Source organism: Parasteatoda tepidariorum, chromosome 4 (genome assembly GCF_982258835.1).
Source record: "Parasteatoda tepidariorum strain Cologne lab strain chromosome 4, Ptep-v5.0, whole genome shotgun sequence".
Taxonomy (NCBI): Eukaryota; Metazoa; Arthropoda; class Arachnida; order Araneae; family Theridiidae; genus Parasteatoda; species Parasteatoda tepidariorum.
In genome coordinates, this window is record NC_141758.1 from 83,401,871 (window position 1) to 83,423,993 (window position 22,123).

A 22,123-nucleotide genomic window follows, 5' to 3' on the forward strand; every position below is an offset into this window, starting at 1 on the left:
TCTGTTACAGAGACTAACAGTGGGACCACCCCTATATTTATGCTCAATTAAAACATACTGTTTTGAACCTCTGCTTCTATCAACACCTACGAAATGACATATATATACATCGGACAGCAGCTTTTTAAAGCAGACAATTATTAATTCAATCATCTATAATTTCTTTATTTGCAAAGAAAAATAAAGCATGGTGATAGTCCTTCTCATAGTGCAGTGATAGATTTTAGTAGCTAATTTATTAAAAAAAAAAATTCTGATTTTTTGAAAAAAGTTGTTTTTGCCTAGATTTTGACGAAAATAGTTGCCTTTTATTCATATCCGTCTTTTAATTCAACAGCAACAACCCTGTGAAAGCTCTTTATGTGGATTCAATATTGCAACTACAACAACGAATGGGAACTATAAATTATCAATTCAAAAAATAAAAAAAAAGTTTTGTAACAAATTTTTTTTGAAGGCATTGGTACCATAATAAAATTAAGAAAAATTTCTTTTTATATTTAATTGAACAATATATTAAACACTAATAATAACTTCAGAAGTTCTATTATTTTAAACAATACATATGAAAGCAATGCTGAATTGCAAAGAAGAAAAAAAAGGTTAACCCATTGTGATTGTATGGCAGAGAGTTCAATCAGTGATTCTTAATGAATATCAACAAAATACAACTGCATTAGTACTCAGAATTTAAAATGCTTTGCTAATGTTAAAACACACAACTCTTTTGAATTATGTAACAATTTATTGATACAATAAACAAGCGAATCAGTGAGAAATACAATAAGAATGCAGAAAGAAAAAAAAAACAATTACATTATGGTTCAAGATTTTGCGGCTGCTGAATTAGCTTGTTGTGCGGCTAATGTTGCTTGGATTTTGCTCTCCATGGTTTCAATTACAACTAAAAAGAAAAATTAAAATGCAATTTTTCATTAAAAATGAACTAAAAGTGAAATCTTGTTTTGAAGAGTAATCAGTACAGTTCTTTTAGATTAGCTACATAAGAAATTTATACATTTAAAAATGAAAAAGCCATGCAATTTAATCAATGTACAACTTGTTGATGAATAAAGCAGCAATTCAGAGATAAATGATAATTATCTAGGAATCAAGATAAGCATATATCAAACTGCTTCGTAATCTTGTTTAGATTTACTTATATTAAATTTTCTTTTCTTTTTTTTTTAGAAAAAGAAAACTAATTTGATCATATATCACCAATGTTAAACAGATTAGTCACAGATATTACTTTCAATTGAAATCTAAATAAATAAGATGAATTGATATTAATACATTAATTTAAATTAAGTTTAATTTATGAAATAAAATTTATCCTAGGTTACATAAAATCATTATTAATTAAATTCCATTCAAAAAGTAGAAAAATATATATAGAGAAGTTTAAGAATTAAAACCTTTACATTTCCAGATAAATAGGAGGAATTGAAAGGCTATGTTTTTCAAATAATTATAACTTATAAAACTTTTATGAGTGAATCTTTAAAAAAGCATAATTATGTCATAGAAATTCGTTAGCCATCCCATAAAAGTTAACTAAAAAAAATAATTAGATTTTGTAGCTTGACTTTTTCAAAATCAAATATAAATGCAATATTTTCAGAAATTATTTTTACTTTTACAAGCACCATATTTGGACAGTGTGCGAGCAACATGAAAAAAAAATATATATATATAAACACAATAACTTTTGATCTAATGATCGAATCTTCACCTTCTGAGGACTCAACCTTAATGGTACGAGGGGGTGAACTGAAATATGCTAATTAATAAGTGGAGACAATATTTTAAGTTACAAAGTCAGACACAAAAACATGCTTTCTTTGAATGAACATACCTTTTTTTTCCAGACAGATTCTGATTTCTGTCCCACAAAAATAGGGGGTGGCTGCAATCTGGGAAATATGGTCCCATTAGTTTGGGGCTAGGAGAGCTTGAATCCTTTAATGTTAATTTTACTTCTTACTTATTTTGAGAACTTTTAAAGTGAATTAAAAAAAATTCGCACATAATTCTAAAATTCGTTTATCTAAAGATAAATCCACGCAAAAAAAATAACTTTTCGTAAATATTTTTTATTATTACATTTAATAATGGTAAGGTATAAAAAATTTTCCATCATTTTAAAGAATATAACTTTACATGGCACAGTAAAAAATTTAAGCAAAATAGGTTGATTAGCTCCTGAGTATTTGAACTTTAGAAATATCTAACTATATATATTTTTCTTGGAGGGGAGAGGGGGGAGTAGAAACCCAAATCCATCCAAAAAGCACGTTTTTGTGCATGATTTTTAACTTAAAATATCAACTGCACTTAATAATTAGCATATTAGAGTAACCTTGTCGAACCATTTAGATTGAGTTCAAGAATATAAAGATCCAATCATTACATCATAATTTAGTCCTTTTTTTTCACGCTGTACATTTTTATTAATATTAAATAAGTTATAAAATTTGTTTTCTTTTAGTTAATAATTTATATTTATTTAAAAAATTAATTAATAGAAAATTATTTAATTAAAAAGTATTTTATACCAATTTTTAAATAAAATATTATAAATTTACTTAATATACAACATATCAAAAGTTATCCATAAGTTGTGTCTTTTAAAATATATCAATTGAAATTATTAAAAATGCAAGTGATTTTGTTTTCAATATTCGTCCAAAACGAATATTCAGCATTTGAGCAGTATAAGATAGATACCAAATATTTGTATGATGCACCTCTAATTTAGTAGCAGTAATCAGTATTTATTTTTGAAAATTTAATTTTTTATATTATTATAATTTTACGGTGTTGAGTATAATCTTGTATCCATTAACAATTTAATAACACTTTGATAGTGTTTTTTGCAATTTTCACAATGACAGGACCCAATTTGTAGATATTCACCGAAGCTGGACCCTGGTTGAAAGAACACGACTTAACAATAATTTTAGATTCACATATTATGAGCAGTATTTTCATAATTTTACAAAAACAGGAAATTTCACAAAATGTCTGGACAGACCCCAGAAAATACTAATACTGTTTTATGAATGGATATGGTCAAATTCGAATTCTATTATTCCTACAAATATAACATAAAAATAGAAACTGAAGGATTATTTTGTTTATCAGATTAATTAATGAATCACATTAGCAATCAGTGTTTTCACTACAGCGCGAGAACGCGAGAATCTCGCATATTTTTTCCTTTTCTCACATTAAAAAATTATTACTGTGAGAAATTCGCGCATTCTATAAATCAATTTCAAAATTCGCGAATTTCTCGCATTTTGGAAGAAGCTTCGAATTACGCTATTTAGAATAAAATCCGTTTCACTTTTCTTCCTGGATCTCTTATTATTTTCAACTTTTGCTCTGTTATCTAGCTTCCCTATTTACCAGCATTGTTCAGAACCTTTTCGAACAGAACACAACTGAACCACGGAACCCCTTTCAGAACACATTTCTCTGCAACCACGTGTTTACCGTAGGTAAGGTTTTTTCATGTAACACGTTAAAATTTTTTATGCACTAATGTAAGATGGACAAATACCTAGTAAAGGCAAAATCTTTTATGATGATGCAGCAAGAATATTCAATGCTTTAAAAAATAGAAGACGTTAAAAATGTATTATAATAAAAGAAATGATTTTTTTTCCAAGTCTATTTGTGTTTTTTAGGTTTTTGGAAATCTCACTTAACTTTCTGAAATCTCACCCTGTTTTTGAGAAAGGGTGAGAAATTCTCACCCATTTTTTTTTCTATGATGAAAACACTGGCAATAATTACAATATTTAATCAACTGTAGAAATATGCATATCGAATACTGTGCATAAGTTACATTGTTAGAACAGTTATTTAAAGCCTCCAAGGCCTGAGCGATATATATACAAACAGAATTAAGAGGAGTTAATTAAAAATAATAATTTAAGAAAAAGTGCAGAATTAAATAAGTTAATAACAATCATAAAATAAAAAACTTTTTTAAAGAAAGCTTAATACATAGAAGCTCTTTTCCACTTTTGATTCACGAGTAACAGTTTAAATTTATTTTAATATTATACAAATACTATTTATAGATTTAGATCCATGGGATTTTTCATGTTACAGATTAGTTTGTGATAAATATGTGTATTAAAAAATCTTTGCATACCTTCTCTAGCTATAAGTTTTTCTTTCATAATCTGTTGAACTTTTTCAATTTGTGTTGTAACAAATTTAACTTTTCTTTTAAAGTAATCAATAGCATCTTTTAAATCCTGGAAAAAGATTTGATTCAATAGATTAATAATGATGAAAGTTTCAAGGCAATAATGATGAACGTTTCAAGGGAATTTTAAACAAATCATAAAAAAAAATTTTAATATGAGAGAAAAGAAAATATTTCTGACATTAAAATATTTGATTTAATGATTTTAATCATTAATTATTAAAGAAGCATAAGAACTTAACAGAATGCATTCTTAAATCTCATCTTATTTTTCTATAGATTGAAGTTATTAAAACAATTAAGAAATTGTAAAAAGGATTAAAAGATTAAAGTAACTTAAGATATTTACAAAAACAATTTATATACCTTCTCAACATAATAGCCAGTTCCAACATCTATTAAAACTTTCTTTGTGTCATCTAATTGTCCAGGTACATACATCTTTCATTAATTAAAGAAAATGAATTTCCTTTTTAATTAAAGCTCAAAAATAAGAGAAGAGAAGAAATCATGGTTTGTTAAAATATTATATAATACATGTTTGAATATATTACATATAAGTGGGAAAGTAAAAAAGATGTAAGAGGGCCAAGTAAAAGCTAATGTTCCCAAACGAAGTTTAAAACATAACATTTCTGCCTACTATAGTCCATTCCACCTTAAGTTGGCACTGGAGAGAAAGGTAGGTACACAGGATTACAGCCGTTGTCATGGAAACTGGGCTACTCTTTAAGTCAGTTAGGGGATGAGGTAGCAAAAAAGGGAGAGAAAGTGGCCAGTATTGGCGTTTAAGAAAGCAAAACGCCGATATTTTTTTAAACCAAGAATCGTACTAAAATTTTGAACAGAATACGGAAAAGAACACGATTTTTTAGAGCATTTCTAATAATTATTATTTTAAGATACTAGTTGTAAGCTGATTTCTTAATTAGTATTTAAAAAGCAGACTTTCTTATTATGATTTTTTAACTAAACGAAACTAATTTTAAACAACAGAAATAATACAGTAGGGAACCGATTATCCGGAACGATCTGGACCATCGCTATTCCGGATAACTGATTTTTCCGGTTTTCTGAATCGCTACAAAAAGCCGTTTTTTTATTGTTAAACCCAACTAAAAAAAAATTTGGGGGGGGATAATCTTAAAAAGAAGAAAAAACGATGAAGTAATACACTAATGATTATTTCCAAAATGATGGTAAGGTGAACATCTTTCAAAAAAGAAAGAAAAATCCTAAAATCTTATGAGGAAAAAAATTTTTTTTTTAAAAAATGGCGGAAAAATTTAACGAATTTCGTTCCGGTTTTTTGGTTTTCTGATTTCCAGATAACGGGTTCTGTACTGTATATATATCTTTTTCGCTGAAATCTATTTTATATGCTTATATTTTGAAGATTAATGTACATTAATTTATCCCACATTGGTGTTTTGATAGGGAAGGAAAAATTAGCAGTACAGGAAATTATTGATCAGGAAAAAGATCATACTTATGTTTTATAATATTTACTGTTCTTTTTTTTCTTATTATTATGATTTTTTAATTAAACGAAACTAATTTTAAGCAAAAAAAAATACATTTAAAAAGATTATTTTTTGCTGAAATCTAAGTATAAAAAAGGAAATGCATAGATGAGCATAAATATGTGTTTTAAATATTTATTTTTATATGCTTATTTTTAGTAAATTAATGTACATTAATTTATCCCTCATTGATGCTTTGTGGGGGAAGAAAAAGTCAACATAGGCAGGAAATCATTGATCATGAAAAATATCATATCTATGTTTTTTTAATAAATAAAAAATTCAATTTTTTTTTCAGAAAAGTTTTTTTTTTCACTATAAAAATAATTTTTTCTGAAATATATTTGCTTCTAAGAGACAAAAGAACTTACCTAAAAAAAATAATTCTCAAAAATGGTATAAACTTTCAGTATTATCCACATGGGGGGCGAGTACTGCTTGTACGCCCCCCCCATTGTTTTCAGCTGCCATATCCCACCCTCTTAGACTCAACAGGAACTCTTTGAATAACATGATAAACACCTATCCTGGTGCTTATCATGTTATTCATTTAATATTTTAACAGTTGACAGTTCCTTCTGCAAACTCTTTGTGGAGTTGCCCTGAATTGAATTCAATCCACAATTTCTCATCAGGAGAAATTCTACTTGGGTGGTTACGTGCATTTCTTCAAAAGAAAATACATATTTTAAAATATTAGAACCTTCCTTTACTTTTCAGGATCTTTGCGGGTGAAAAGAGGTTTAAGAGAAAAATCCATATTATTAGTTATTTAAGTATAGTAGAATTAGTTAGTCTCGAAATATTTTGTCAGATACTAAAATATCTTAATATTTTCTACATAAGAGAAAGAATTTCTCCGCTTTTTTGGCTTTGTATTTCAAAAATAATAATTAAAATATTGATTGGTTTAAATTAACCCTTTGATATTTAAAAAAAATTAATGATTCAAATGTTGTGTCTTTTTTTAAATTATTTCAATTCCTATACATTTTATTAGTTTATAACTAACGGATTTGCACACTTATATTATGGAATTTGTATTTCAGATAATATTTAAAAGTCCCTTTAATTAAACAAACTAAAAATATTAAATTTCCGCCATCACATTATTAAAGTTCCTATGAAAAGCGAATTGTACTTCAGAGCTACACATGGCGCAAAAGACACAAAATTTGAATCTTCACAGAGATTGAATAAAGCGAAAACAATTTTTACTCTTGTCATAAAAAAATTATAATAAAATCACATGTTGAATTAGCTACACAGCAAATATGCTCAACTGTCATCAGTTTAATAATATTCACCTGTGTATTTGGGTTTTTTTTTTTTCATTCATTCTGAAGGGGGAAAATTTTTCATTAAATATTGTACACATGATGTTAATATTTAGAAAATTAAATAGTCAAATATAAAAAAGAAAGCGAAATAAGAACTGCACAAGAGATAGAACACCTAAGCAAAGTCAAGGAGAATGGAAAGAGCTGGCTGACCAGTGTAAAAACATAGCTAATGCGCCAATTCCTTGGCCTTGAAAACTAATCCAGCGCTAAACTAAAACACCTCCTTCTTCTTTGTACATTCGCCTTACTGAGAAGGTATTTATAAGTTAAATACATTTAAACATGAAAAACTTCTAATGCATGTTTCAAGATGAACTTTTTTTACTATACAACATTTATTTATATTTGTACGCACATTTAAACTGCAATTAATTCCAAAATAGCAAAGAACTACTTTTCAAATGCGGAGTATTACATTTCCTACCCTTCCCTGCAGTGCCAACTTAAGGTGGAATGGACTATAGCTAAGTATCCTAATTTTTTTTAAATAAGCTTTCTTTCCAATGAAGCAAAATTTTCTAAATAAAACAACCAATTAAAAAAAAAAAAGTCAAGAGGTGCTTTGAAGGAGAAAAGCTTTCCCATTATTTAATATATATATATATATATATTAAAATACATTTTTAGTGCATAATAAATGGTTCTTATGAGAATTAATTGTAGAAACAAATAAATTTACATCTTCTTCATAAGCGCAACAGCCTTTCACAGGCCAAGGCTGACTCGCAGATTTTCCTCCATCTGGCCCTGTCCGGTGCGACGGCCCGCCATCGGTTGACTCCCAATAGCTTGAGGTCCTTTTCAACGTCGTCTATCCATCTTGTAGGTGGTCGTCCCCTACGTCTCGTCCCTTCAATTGTGGAAAAAGTCACTTTTTTGGCAGGGACGGCATCAGAATTTCTGAAGAGGTGGCCCAGCCACCTAATGCGTGATGCTTTAATAGTTCTCACAATGTCGGTACCACCGAATTTGTCATATTTTTTGTAAATTTCGTGGTTGTAAAGAATTCTCCATATGTTATTCTCTTGAAGAGATCCAAAGATTTTCCTCAAAATTTTTCTTTCAAAAATTAGCAGTTTTTCCTCCTCTGTTTTGCTTAGGGTCCAGCACTCACTTCCATACGTAGCTATAGGCCTGATTAAAGTTTTGTAGATGTTTAACTTTGTCTTCACACTGATGAACTTGGATTTCAGTTGGTTTCTGAGGCCGTAGAAACTTCTGTTAGCCATGGAAATTCTGTTATTTATTTCGATTTTCAGGTTGTTGTGGCTAGAGATCAAGGTTCCTAGGTACTTGAACTGGTTAACAGTTTCAAAAGAGTAAGTCATTATCTCCAGAGGAGATCGATCAGGAGTTTTATTTGTTGCGATCAAAAACTTGGTTTTGTCTGCATTTATAACTAGTCCCATCTCCTTCGCCGCACTCTCAAGCGCTACAAAGGCGTCAATGACTGAGCGCTTTGTTCTTCCAACTATGTCGATATCATCAGCAAAAGCGAGTAGTTGGACAGTTCTTTGTAAGATTGTTCCATTTGTGTTGATACCAGAGTCTCTAATGGCCTTTTCCAAAGCTATGTTAAATAGCAGGCAAGAAAGGGAATAAATTTACATACTAATCTAATTACAATTGCTTACAACATTCCAAGCATTTTTATATCCATTTTTTAAAAATTTCAAAATTAAACTTTCTATCTGGAGTTTTCTATCTTTCTATCTATCAGAGTTTTTTCAACTATTTATCTGGCTGGACAGTGTAGATAGATTTTATTTTATAACCATTGTTGAATAGTCCTGCCCAATTTTGAGTTTACGACTACTGATGTCTAACTGCCTAGTCGTGTAATTTTGAACAAACTGCAGAAGACAAGATGGATATAGATGGCAAATAGATAGACAGTGTTTTTGTAGTTAGTTATGTTTTAGTTATTACTAAGTATAATTTTCTTACTATGCATTTATAATTTTAGCTTGTTAATAAACATAGTTGCACAGCTTTATGTGAATTGAATTCTTCATTTTAATATATATCTGCATTATATGTGAAACATATAAGTTGGTTCGTTTTTTCAAGAGGTGTGAGTGTGGAATTTGTATAAACCAGCTTTTTTTTTTTTTTAACAATGTTGACAATTATATAATTCGAATAATCATAAACAAACATTTATTTTAAATTTCTTTTAAATATAGAGAATCAAAAAATATATATATTAAGTTTTTCTCAATTTGATAGCATTTAAAAAAATAAAACATCAACATATATACTTTCCAAAAAAATAAGAAAAGCAAGAGACATGAAATAAAAAACGTTAAGAAAAAAAAACTGTTCTCTGACAGAATACTTAATTGTTAGCATTCAAGAACATGATTTAAAAAACACAATTAGTTGTAATAAAAAGTTGCTGATAAATATTATAAACTGATAACAAAAACAAAGAACATTTTTAAGAATATACTTTAGTTTTAGTTTTAATATTTAACACCTAAACTAAGTTAAAAAGAAATAGTCAAATAGAGATCAATAAAATGAAACTGGAAGGATACAGAATCAGTTAGAGGAACAAGCATCGTATTTCCTTCCTTCAAGTGTTGCATTTTCTCTACACATTCTTTTGAATCACTGTATTTCTTCTGTGCTACTTTGAGTTGTTGTAGCGAAGATCCAAGTATTTCAACTTGCTAAAAATTAAAAATAAATGCATTAAAATAGAAATTAAAGAACAAAATCATTCAAAGTTTGCCAAGGAAATTAAAAAAAATAGTATTTTTATTAAGTTTACTTGGGTGACAATATATAATGCAAGCCACATTTATCAAATTAAATTTAAAATCATGGTTTTCAACTATGTTAAAATCTTACAAGTTAAGTATTAATAAGTCAGTTTTTTTTCTTGTTGATAAATTGAAATCTACTAAGGAAATTTTTAAAGGATTACAGGGTGTTTCAGTTAAACTGGTATAAAAACATTTATTTGAAATTATTTATGTTGGAGATATTTCAATTCATTATTTATGCAACTCTGTCCCAGAACTTGAAAATTTTTATAGGAGCTGTCTTTAAGTAGCTACGATTTTGCTCCATTACGTATAAAAACAGAAATATTTCAATTCTGTTTTAACCATGTTTTCCATGTGATGTTCCCATTTTTATGATAAAATAATTTTACTAGGACTAAATTAAGTTGGACTGTTTAAGTTGAGAATTTTGTCCCATGACTAAAGATTAAAAAACGCAAGCACTTTTTTCATGACAAATCCAAAAATCAATCGATTATGACTCAGATTTTGTTTACGATATTTAATATATACACGCAAAAAGCATAATCTATTTCATTAAAAATCCGAATTTGAGCAATAAAGTGTCGTTTTTAAAGCCTAATTTTTGCAATCAAAAGATACGAAATACTTATTTTAAGCATAATTCGTAGATAATATTGATTTTTAAATGACAGGTGCGAAGCAACGTGATGACTTTAGATCATATTATTCGATTATGTACCAAAGCATAAGAATTATAATTCATTAAAACTAATTTAATATAAATAATCTCACGTTATCTAGTTCTTGTTTAAACTGTGTAAGCCGAGGTAATGGCAATTCACTGACATCAACCGTAACTACATTTTCACCGGCCATTTTTAAGAGATTAAGAAAATGTTTTGAAGATTTTGAAAAGGCGTTATCTGCTACCTAGTTTTGTAACCAAAAATCTCATATATTGCTGAGAAACCAGTTGAATCTATTTTTTTTATTTTGAGATAGAAGATCCATCTTTTTCAGCAGGAATGTTTTTTTATCCAAATAATTTATAAACAGGGCACCGAAACAATGCATATTTTAGTTGAAATTGGATGATCCATTTAATGGGCCACCAAGGCCGAGAAGATTATGAGTAGTGTGAAGTAAAAAGCTGAATCTTATGGAGAGAGCATCTCAACTCCGGTGCAGCCACATTGTGTTTCCCTCTAAAAAAATTAAACTTCATTCCTGTAATTCATCAACACAATGGTAAGAAACAATCTTTTATAATCTACTAATTAAATTATATTATAAGATTAAATAATTATTTTCTATTATTGTTTAGACTTGTTCTTTTTGCTCATAATAGTTAGTTTAATGTTATTTACATGAATTAACTTTTCCGATATCATTCTTTTCATGCTATATTTTTCTTTTATAATCACAGGATTTAAGTATTTCTTTGCTGCAATAAATCGAATTTACTGGTAGTTTACATATCATTTTTACTAGTCGGTACTGTAGTAGAATAAATATGTTTTGTTTGGGATGCTTGTTATTTTTCTGTCCATAACTTTATAAATGGGCTTAAATATTTGAACTTTCTGCATGCACTCCTGGCTAAAAATAATCGAATCACCATGGAGTTAAAACACAATTGTCGGGATTATTAGGGAAAAAAAGCCAGGCAAGTGTCATAGTTTGAGCATAATTTTTTAAGTTATGGATGTATAGCAATAAGTCTTAATTTTATTCAACTAATGTGTTGCTGATTTTTCTAGTTGAGTCATAATCATTCTGTAAGATTCAGACCAGTTTTGTTAACTATTGAGGTTCATCAATTTACATATAAAGTTTTGTTGACTAGAATTATTAAAATTCTTTCTTAAGCATATATATTACATTGGATAAAATAGAAAAGATTTTGAATACAATTTTAAATTTGAAAAATATATTCAATGTATTTAAGAGATTAATTTAACCCTTTTTCAAAAAAATTGCTTAAAAGATGTAAATGTAAACAGGAGTTTCTGATACAGGAATAGTGATTCTTATGTGAAACATATATTTTATAATGAATATTGTTTATAATTTGCTTATATGTTAGTTATTTTGTGTGCAAATGTATCTAATGTTGCATTAAATCGATATTTTAGTCCACACACAAAAAGAAGACTAGAAAGTTGAGAGGGCATGTAAGCCATGGTCATGGCAGAATTGGTATGTTCTTTTTTTTTGGTTATTGTTTTTCATTGTTAAAAGTTTTAATTTAAGTATTGTTAGCTATATAAAGTTTCGAGAAGTTGTCTTAAGATTTTTAATTTCTTTCTATTTATAAGGTAATTGACCTTATTATTAGTATTAAACATAGAGACTTGTCTAGTTTTCTCTCTTTTTAAAGGTTTAGAAAGAAAAAGGTACAGTAAGGAACCGATTATCCGGAATGATCGGGACCTTCACTATTCCAGATAACTGATTTTTCTGGTTTTCTGAATTGCCACAAAAAGCCATATTTTTATAATTAAACCCAACTAAAAAAAAAAAAAAGAAAGAAAGAAAGAAACAAACGAAGTAATACACCAATGATTATTTCCAAAATGATGGTAAGGTAAACATCTTTCAAAAAATAAAGAAAATCCTGAAATCTCATGAGAAAAAAGTTTTTTTTAAAGTGGCGCGGGGGAAAATTTATCGAATTTTGTTCCGGTTTTCTAATTTCTGGATTGATGCCAGGTGGCTGAGCGGTAGCACTGTCGTGCCACAGGTCCCTGGTTCAATTCTTGGGCAGGGTTGACTCAGCCTTTCATCCCTTTAGTGGGTCGATAAATGAGTACCAAGCATGATTGGTTCCCAATCATGGGGGTTCTGCGTTCAGATGACCACCTGACCGGAACATCTGCTCCTGCACCCCAGAGCCCAAGGTCATGAAAACTGAGATGGGCACAGTAGGCCTTGGCCCTCTTGGGCTGTCGTGCCGCTGAGTTTAGATTTCGGGATAACGGGTTCCATGCTGTAATTAGTTTCCTGCACAGAACTTTCTGTGAATACAATATCTGTCTGGGGAAAAAAATTCTGTTAGCATTACTTAACTATTATAATTAGATTACACTCTGTCAATCTCACCTCGTTTTGTTAATCAAGAAGAACATATATTAAATTATAGATTCTTTTTCTTCATTTTTATGAAGAGATGAGTTCGCTTTTAAAAAAGAAAAGCTAAAAATTGAATCTAAGTTGTTATGAGAAACATTTTTTAAATAATTAAGAATACCTAAAATTTATGAAGGAAAAAAAATGTATCTAAGAAGATTTTATCCACTGGATGTTATTAATGCTTTAACAAGAATATCAATTTGGTATTATATTATAGGAATAGGTACCTCGAAATTTAGTTTCAAGATCGCATAAAAGTATGTAAATGCGAATCTAATGTTAAAATTGCATGAGTACCAATCTAGATGTTAAAATCATTGAAGACCCAGAGCACAGTGTATCTTATTTCACGTAAATAGTGAATTGCGATTTTAAATCTCTTTTCCATTTGTAGGAAAAAGTTGAAATGAATTTTTTCTCTTAGTGATCTTAACAAAAGAAACAAAATCAGCATTTTTAGCAAATGGCGTGTGTATATTATATAGGTCTGCTTATGCAAGTATCTTGTGATTTAAATCCATCTTGGTATATGAGTGGTCTTATCTTAATTAAGAATTTATAATACAAAATGGTGCTAGCAAATTTGTTGAAGGTTTGTTTTAAATTCTACTAGTTTATTGTTACTTAGCTAAATTTGTTTTTATTATTATTCTTTTTTTTTAATATAGTTGTGTATTAAATTAAAGTATTGCTATTATGTCTTAATGTAAGTCCAAATAAATGTTAGGTTATTTGTGAATTGGGATTTCCAAACAGAATACATCTTAAACATGTCTAGAACATAAACAGAACTTATAGATAAATATAAAAAAGTGCTGTATCAGTAAATAATCATTAATGAAACTAATTGGTGCAACTAATTGTATTTAATAGTCCTAGAAAGTCATAAATTTTACTTTTGTCGTGTTAATGGAAAAGCCTCATTTGAATTTTTATTTTAGGTAAGCACCGCAAGCATCCAGGTGGTCGAGGTAATGCTGGTGGTATGCATCATCACAGAATAAACTTTGACAAATAGTGAGTTGAATCCATTTATTAATTATGGCTGTAGGTTGTATTTAAATATGATTTTAGGCTTCATAACTTTGTTCTGCAATCTATTGTTAGAAGTAAAATTGAAGGCTGCTTTTGAAAGTAAAAAAATAAGAAAATTTAATGTTTCATGTATGTAAATTTTAAGGAAGAATGTTAAATGCCATTTAAGTGAAATTTTAGATTTCAGTAAAGCAGAGCTCATTTAAGGCAGAAAAAAGGGCAGGGTGCAAAAGTTTAAAAAGGGGGCATTATTCTAATAAGGCAATAATTTCTTTCTATGGGCTAAACACATTCTATTTAAAAAAAAAAAAAAACATTGTCAACTAGTAAAAGATTTTTTTTTTTCATGTTGCTAAGAGTAACAAAGCAATCATGTTAATTACTAATTTTTATTAACAAATTAACATACATATTGAGTTAGTGGGTTAATTAGCTTAGTAATTTATTTAAAATGTATGTTTTTAAGTGTCTGTAGCTATGATTTAATGATAGTGGAAGTGACTGCAAACTTTGAAAGACAACAACAAGTGGGTTAGATGGCTATTTTTCCTTTCCCATATATCAATAAGTGTTACTTCATGAATGTTATCAGATGTTTTAGTGATATTTTAAAGAGGAAACAATTATACTGTAATATGTTCAACATTTTCTATAATTCAGGCATGGACTTTTCAGTAATATGGAATTGATAATTTTCTGACTTTTGAATTGGAGTGTACTTAAGCAGCAGTAAGCTTTCCTTCTGTTTTCTAAAAACTTAGAATTTAAAATCTTCTAAAAAAGTATATAATATTTCTTCTTAGTTGAATTGATATATGTATATATTATTTTTTGCCTCAGGAATGTGAATCATTCAAATAGATCTAATTGGATGCCTTATTGCTTGGTTGAGTGAGAAATAAGTATTTTTGCACTGTGCTGATTTTGCTTTGCTTGATACTGTGTGCTTTTGCATTGATTTTCATAATTTTATGATATATTGTAGAAATAAGTTTCAAGTAGCAAGATTGCATTTGCATGCAATACTTTATACCACTTGGTCTTTTTTTAGAATGAAAATTTTAATTATAGAAAGTGTATTATTTATTTGTTACCAACAAAGTTAGAAATCCGGCATTCTATAGAATGCCTAGGCATTGTATAGAATGCCTAAAACTAGCCGTCAATGTATGAAACTATTTATGTTTCACACATTTCCTAGGCATTCTATAGAATGCCGTGTTAGTAAAAGTGATGAAATGGATATTTTGTGTGATATTTGCTTCTAAACTGAAAATAATTGTGACATAATGTGAATTTTTTGTTTCCCATAATAAAGACAAATTATGTTTTGTACAACTTTCCTTTTTTTTATACCCATTTTGAATAAAAAAAATCTTAGTGGCACTCTTATTTTTTCGGAGTAACTTTTTTATATTTAGAAGTGAACATTATTTACATAATAGCCTCATCAGTATGTTTTTTTTTTTCATACTTTGCCTAAATAGCATCTGGCATTATATACAGTGCCTAGGGAAAGTATGTAATACTTCTCACATTTCATAAGTTGCCTATAAACATCTGGCATTATATACAATCCCGGTGTTTCGTACTTTGCCCGTAACATATATATCTTTCTAAGGTAGTTATGTGAAAAGGTGGTTATCTTTAAAATGTAATTTTATTGAATGAAACTCCTGTAAGTCTCTCGCTTTGAAGTGCAATAATTTTAACCTTATTTTAATATTAAAATTATGTTTCTGAATTTTAAAATAAATGGTAAATATAGTAAAAGAGGTTAAACCTAGATTACTTAATGACAATTTAACTGATTGTTTTTATTTTTATTACAGCCATCCTGGTTATTTTGGTAAAGTAGGTATGAGGAATTTCCATTTGAAAAAGAACCAGAAGTTTATGCCTACTGTCAACATAGATAAATTGTGGTCGCTTGTAACTGAAAAGACCAGAGAAACATACAAAGATCATCCTGAGGGCAAAGCTCCAGTTATTGATGTTGTTAATTCTGTAAGTTTTGTCTTTTTTCCTCTTTTAGAGATTTGCTGAGAGTTCTTAAGTAATTCTGTTCGATAAGTTATTTAGTTCAGTTTCTTCTGTGTAGGGTTTTTATAGGAGGGGAGGGAATCCTTCATTTTTATTGTTCAAGCATAACTGTAGACTTGCAGTGACTTGTGTTGCTGTAAGGGGAAAAGTTATGCCACATTAAAAAAGGTAGCTTGTCTAGCTATACTGTGCAATCATAACTTGTACAGTGTGTTTCTCTGCTTCCTAACATGAGTGTTTAAGTAGCATAAGTAAATGATTATGTTAATTGCTAATTTAGCAAAATAAGTGTTTGATTATTAAAAATTTTAGAAACTAAGCTAGATGTAGATTTATGATACTTAAGGTTGTGATAGTTAAAGTGTTTGTATTGAAATTATGTTACAGAAAAAAGTTTTAGTTGTATCTAACTATTCAACTGATAACTTATATTCAACCTCACGAAGAAAAAAAAAACTAACAGTGTTGTGTTGGTTATTAGTTAAATGATTAGATAAATCTAGTAACAAGTTGTTACCCGTACTATTGCTCACTCTTTTTTATAACGGAATGTTTGTCTTTAAAGATATCTGAACCTAAAGAAGTCCTTATCTTTAAATGTTGCATTCTCTATAGGGTAATGTAGAGGTTTGTTAATATTCTCAAGGTTCTGTTGCTTGTTTCTTTTGGGATTTATGGTGTTAGAAATTAATTACCTTGCATCTCTGGGCAAGAAATAATTTTTTGTAAATTATTTTCTAATCATGTAAAGGTTAAAAAAAACTCTACTTTAATCAGATGTTAGAAGTATATTCTTATATCTTTCATGCAGTAGATACAAGAAAAAAATTTTTAATGTTTACAAGTACAAAAAAAAATTATTCCATTGAAAGATGCTTCACGAAAGTTGAAACATTAAGAAAATAGGTCTTTACAGCCTTAACTACTTGTTGTTCACACAACTCTTTAAAGTAATTAAATCGCCAACCCGTTTTTACCAATAAAATTAAACATTAACCCTGTCTGGTTATTGTTTAATTTCATTTGTTATTTCAGAACTTCGTAAGTTAATTTTTAGACTCATGGAATTGCTGGCAAACTTACATGTTTCTTTTTGTATGTTTTCCGTTAGAAGTAGGTCCTTTGTTTTTAATTGTAAAAATATAATTTTCGCAGGATTAGAAACTTGATCCTTGATTAACCCCTGTTTTGTGACCTTGCATCTCTGGGCAGGAAATAGATTTTTTATAAATTATTTTCTAATCTTGCTAAGGTTAAACAAAATTTACTTTAATCAGATATTAGAAGCAATTTCTATTGTCTTTCATGCAGTAAATACATATATACTTCTAGCTTATTCCAAGGGCCATATTACCTATTTGTCACCTTGCATCACTGGGCAAGAAATGTTACAATTTGTGAGTTATTTTCTAATCATGCAAAGGTTAAATGAAGTTAACTTTAATTGGATGTTTGAATTAATTACCATTGTTTTTCATGCAATAAATTATTTATTACTTTTTTATTTCAAATTCTACTAAATTCATAAAATGGAAGTTATATGCTTTGCCACTAATTTCATAACCTTGCATCACTGGGCAAGAAATAATTGTTTTTTGTAAATTATTTTCTAATCATGCAAAGGTTAAACAGAATTTACTTTAATCAGATATTAGAAGTAATTTCTATTGTCTTTCATGCAGTAAATACATAGATATGTACCTCTCTGGTCTTCTTAGGGGCATATCTTTTATGTGGTTTGCCGCTTGTCATATTTAGAAAGATTTTTCCAATTGCTACTTAGTTACCTATTTTCTACTCATGCAAAGTTAATGAAAGAAGATAGAAGTTGTATGCTTTGTTCAATTATATCTTGTTACCTATATCATAACCTTGCATCACTGGGCAAGAAATAATTTTTTTGTAAATTATTTTCTAATCATGCAAAGGTTAAAGAAAAATCTACTTAAATCAGATGGTAGAAATATTTTCTATTATCTTTCATGCAGTAGAAACATTTTTCTCACAAAACTGCAATGCATCTTAGTTAAATTTTGTGGATATGATTTATGCTCTAAGTATTGCATACAATGATGAAATGATACAGACCTACTCTGAATTCTTGAAGATAAATCTAATCTGATCCTTTATAGTATACAATCTTATCAGGTCTTTAGGTTCACACAATTAAATGTAATATTTAAAGTATGTATAAATTTTGCTTTTTATTTCAAATGCTTCTAAGTTAACAGTATCATTCTTGGAATGTCTGGGCAGAAGATGTTTTGCTTCAAACAGAAGGTAGAAGTTATATGCTTTGTTCAATTATATCTTGTTGCTTATTTCATAACCTTGCATCACTGGGCAAGAAATAATTTTTTTGTAAATTATTATCTAATCATGCAAAGGTTAAAGAAAAATCTACTTAAATCAGATGGTAGAAATCTTTTCTATTATCTTTCATGCAGTAGAAACATTTTTCTCACAAAACTGCAATGCATCTTAGTTAAATTTTGTGTATGATTTATGTTCTAAAAGTTGTATAAAATGATGAAATGATACAGACCTACTCTGAATTCGTGAAGATAAATATATTCTGATCCTTTATAATATACAATCTTATCAGGTCATTACAATTAAATGTAATATGTATAAATCTGGGGCTGGGGTAGGGCGTTGGTCCCATGTCCAAGAGGTTGCAAGTTCTTTCCCGTGTTGTAAATGGTGACTGGTGCACATTAAATCAGTCGGTCACAGAAAAGTTCCCATAATGAATCAATGGTGGTACTGAATTGGAGATTGGTCATTCTCTAGTTCAGCTCAAAATTACTATCTGTGGATGCGTGGGGTCTGCCTTTTAAAATGGGTTGTGACGTGTGTGTGGCTGAAGTCTTATCCTTAGCCATACGTAACACTATTGAAAGACAAGATTTGCTGGTTTTGGCATTGTCAGTCAGTGAGATGACAGATGTATATTTATACTTACTTAGTTTGGAATAATGTAATAGCTCCAATCATTTGATAGAAGCTACTAATATATGCTTTCTTCATATATATATTGTTACCTCTTTCCTAACCTTGCATCACTGGGCAAGAAGTAATTTTTTTTGTAAATTATTTTCTAATCATGCAAAGGTTAAAGAAAAATCTACTTAAATCAGATGGTAGAAATCTTTTCTATTATCTTTCATGCAGTTGGAACATTTTTCTCACAAAACTGCAAAACATCTTAATTAAATTTTGTGCATGTGATTTGTGTTCTAAAAAATTGTATAAAATGATGAAATGATACAGACCTACTCTGAATTCTTGAAGATAAATAAATTCTGATCCTTTATAATATACAATTTTATCAGGTTATTAAGTTCATGCAATTAAATGTATGTAATGTTCAAAATATGTATCTGGGATTAACCCAGATGGTTTGGTGTTGATTCCATGTCCAAGATGTTGCAAGGTCTTTCCCCTTGTAGTAAATGGTGACTGGTGCACATTAAATCTGTCGGGGTCGCAGAAGAATTCCCATAACAAATTAGTGCCTTTGGTAGTACTGAATTGGAGATTGATCGTTTTCTGGTTCAGGTCAAAATTACTATCTGTGGGTGTACAGGTCCGCCCTTTAAAACTAGGTGTGATGAGTGTGTGGCTGAAGTCTTATTCTTGGCTCTCTTATTCTGTTGGTTTCATCGAGCATACTGGTTTAGGCAAGAGGCGTTGTCTGTCTGTGAGATAGCAGATGTATATTTATACTTACTTAGTTAGGAATAATGCAATAACTTCAGTCATAAGATAAAATTACTAATTTATGTTTTGTTCAATTATATCTTGATTTCCTAACCTTGCATCACTGGGCAAGAAATAATTTTTTTTTTGTAAATTATTTTCTAATCATGCAAAGGTTAAAGAAAAATCTGCTTAAATCAGATGGTAGAAATCTTTTCTATTGTCTTTCATGCAGTCGAGACATTTTTCTCACAGAATTGCAATGCGCCTTAGTTAAATTTTAAGTAGTCTGTGGTTTATGTTCTAAAAATTGTATGAAATGATACAGACCTACTCTGAATTCTTGAAGATAAATATATTCTGATTCTATAATACACAATCTTATCAGGTCATTAAGTTCATACAATTAAATGTAATATTTAAAATATGTATAAATCGGGGGCCGGAATAGTCTAGTTGGTCCCATGTCCAAGAGGTTGTGAGTTCTTTCCCATGTAGTAAATGGTGACTGGTACACATTAAATCAGTCAGTCACTGAGAAGTTCCCATAACAAATCAATACCTTTGGTTGTACTGGATTGAAGATTGATCATTCTCAGGTTCAGGTCAAAATTACAATCTGGATGCATGGATCTGCTCTTTAAAATGGGCTGTGACATGCGAGGCTGAAGTCTTATCCTCAGCCATATACGGCGCTACTGAAAGAAGAGATGCGTCGTCTGCCTTAAATTCGCTTGGTTTTGGCAAAGTGGCATCGTCAGACGGTAAAACAGCAAATATATATTTATGCTTGTTTAGTTGGTTGAAATAGTGTAAATAAAATGATAGATTCTTGTGAAAGTAGAAAATGATACAGACCTACTCTGAATTTTTGAAGATAAATCTATTCTGATCCTTTATAATTATATGTAGTCTTATACGGTCATTATTATATATATTGATGCTTGTTTTGTTATTAGTGACAATGTAGTTTATGCAGGGGTCGCATTCCCCCTAAAATTCCTAAAAGTATGTGCAAACCCTAAAATTCCTAAAAATCTGATAAAATTTTATTGGTGTTCCTAAAAAATTAGTTATAGGCTAAATATAAATAAAAAAGCAATAATCTAAAATATAAGAATTTAACTACATTAATTAAAACTTTTAATTTTGCCACATGGGAATTCTGATCCTGAGAGAGGTTTTTCGATAAATAAAGCAATGCTTAATGTGAGTCACCATGAGAATACTATTATGTCTCTTAAACTTCGAAATTATGGAGGAGTGTTGAAGATCACCACAACACTATTGAGGGCAGTAAGAGAATCTCACAAATCATATCAAGAATATATTAGAAAAATGATCATAATTAATTTGTTTTTCTCTAACTTCTAATATAAATTGCTGATTTAAAATCTATTAATATCACACAATAGTTTTTCTTGATAAAGTAAGGTAAAGGGTAATAATTAAGTTTTGATAAAAATTAAATAAAAATCCAAGTTGGCGTTAATTTATTTTTTCTCTTGATTTATTCTCACTTTTGCCTGTTCCTGAATTATGCACTTAATTTCTGATAGGTAATATGTAAAGTTGAAATTTCATTTTTACACTTTAGAGATTTAATTCTTGACTTTCAGAGCTTTATTTTATGGCTTGCAATTATTTATGATATGTGTGGATGAATTGTAATAATCTTCTGTTATGTAATAAACTACCGTTTGATCTGTTTTTATCCTAGTAAAATCTTATATAACCCCTAAAATTTGCCTAAAATTTTTTGAAAAAAGTTCCTAAAATTACCCTAAATTTTTAAAAAACTTTGCTGCTACCCCTGTTTATGAAATGGGTTGTTTATTACGAAATGTAAATTATTAGTTACTATATTTCTTGTCTTTGCAATATAGTTTTAGTTTAAAATAAGCAATGGCTAACTTATCTCTTTGCTTTCAGGGTTACTACAAAGTTCTGGGTAAAGGCAGGCTTCCAAAACAACCTCTTATAGTGAAAGCAAGGTGGTTTAGTAAAGAGGCAGAAAAGAAGATTAAAGCTGTTGGTGGTGCATGTATTTTAACAGCATAAGTGTAAAAATAAAAAAAAAATTGTAAATTATTCATTTTGTGTTTATTTCTGCATTAATCCCTAGCTTCTTCTTATCTCCTTGTAGCTAATAGTTGATTTGATAAGAGTGTGGAAGGATATTACTTTAAAGGAATGGGGAACAGGGTGGCCACCCACCTGGAATTATCAGGGAATTTTTTTATACTGGAAAAAACCTGGAAATATCAGGGAAATTTGGATAAAAACCTGGAAAAATCAGGGAATTTTAAAGAAAAGCTGGAAATTTTTCTTTGATAATTTTTTTAATTTCACTAATTTAAATTA

The 22,123-nt window shown here is 29.0% G+C and overlaps 2 protein-coding genes across 2 annotated transcripts; one reads left to right on the forward strand and one right to left on the reverse strand.

The window, feature by feature from the left end:
- Window positions 1-725: 725 nt before the first annotated feature.
- Window positions 726-10,986, reverse strand: Pfdn5 (prefoldin 5). Its single transcript, XM_016060855.3, has 5 exons — window positions 10,640-10,986; window positions 9,632-9,766; window positions 4,592-4,666; window positions 4,169-4,274; window positions 726-904 (listed from the first exon to the last, which is right to left on the reverse strand). The coding sequence occupies exons 1-5, from the start codon at window positions 10,721-10,723 to the stop codon at window positions 825-827; spliced, it is 480 nt and encodes a 159-aa protein (XP_015916341.1). The 5' UTR covers window positions 10,724-10,986; the 3' UTR covers window positions 726-824.
- Window positions 10,987-11,031: 45 nt separating this feature from the next.
- Window positions 11,032-21,850, forward strand: RpL27A (ribosomal protein L27A). Its single transcript, XM_016060857.4, has 5 exons — window positions 11,032-11,095; window positions 11,983-12,046; window positions 13,921-13,996; window positions 15,847-16,021; window positions 21,692-21,850. Exons 1-5 carry the CDS (start codon window positions 11,093-11,095, stop codon window positions 21,818-21,820), a joined length of 447 nt encoding a protein of 148 aa, XP_015916343.1. The 5' UTR covers window positions 11,032-11,092; the 3' UTR covers window positions 21,821-21,850.
- Window positions 21,851-22,123: the final 273 nt, after the last annotated feature.

What these genes read in the sequence shown, in the direction of transcription:
- Pfdn5 (XM_016060855.3), bottom strand. Translation starts at nt 10,723, where the DNA reads ATGGCCGGTGAAAATGTAGTTACGGTTGATGTCAGTGAATTGCCATTA. An exon ending in TTAAACAAGAACTAGATAAC is followed by an intron (nt 9,767 to 10,639) that starts GTGAGATTATTT and finishes TTTAATTTTTAG; the next exon opens with CAAGTTGAAATACTTGGATC. An exon ending in AAAACTTATAGCTAGAGAAG is followed by an intron (nt 905 to 4,168) that starts GTATGCAAAGAT and finishes TTTTCTTTTTAG; the next exon opens with TTGTAATTGAAACCATGGAG.
- RpL27A (XM_016060857.4), top strand. An exon ending in AGAATAAACTTTGACAAATA is followed by an intron (nt 13,997 to 15,846) that starts GTGAGTTGAATC and finishes TTTTTATTACAG; the next exon opens with CCATCCTGGTTATTTTGGTA. An exon ending in TTATTGATGTTGTTAATTCT is followed by an intron (nt 16,022 to 21,691) that starts GTAAGTTTTGTC and finishes CTTTGCTTTCAG; the next exon opens with GGTTACTACAAAGTTCTGGG.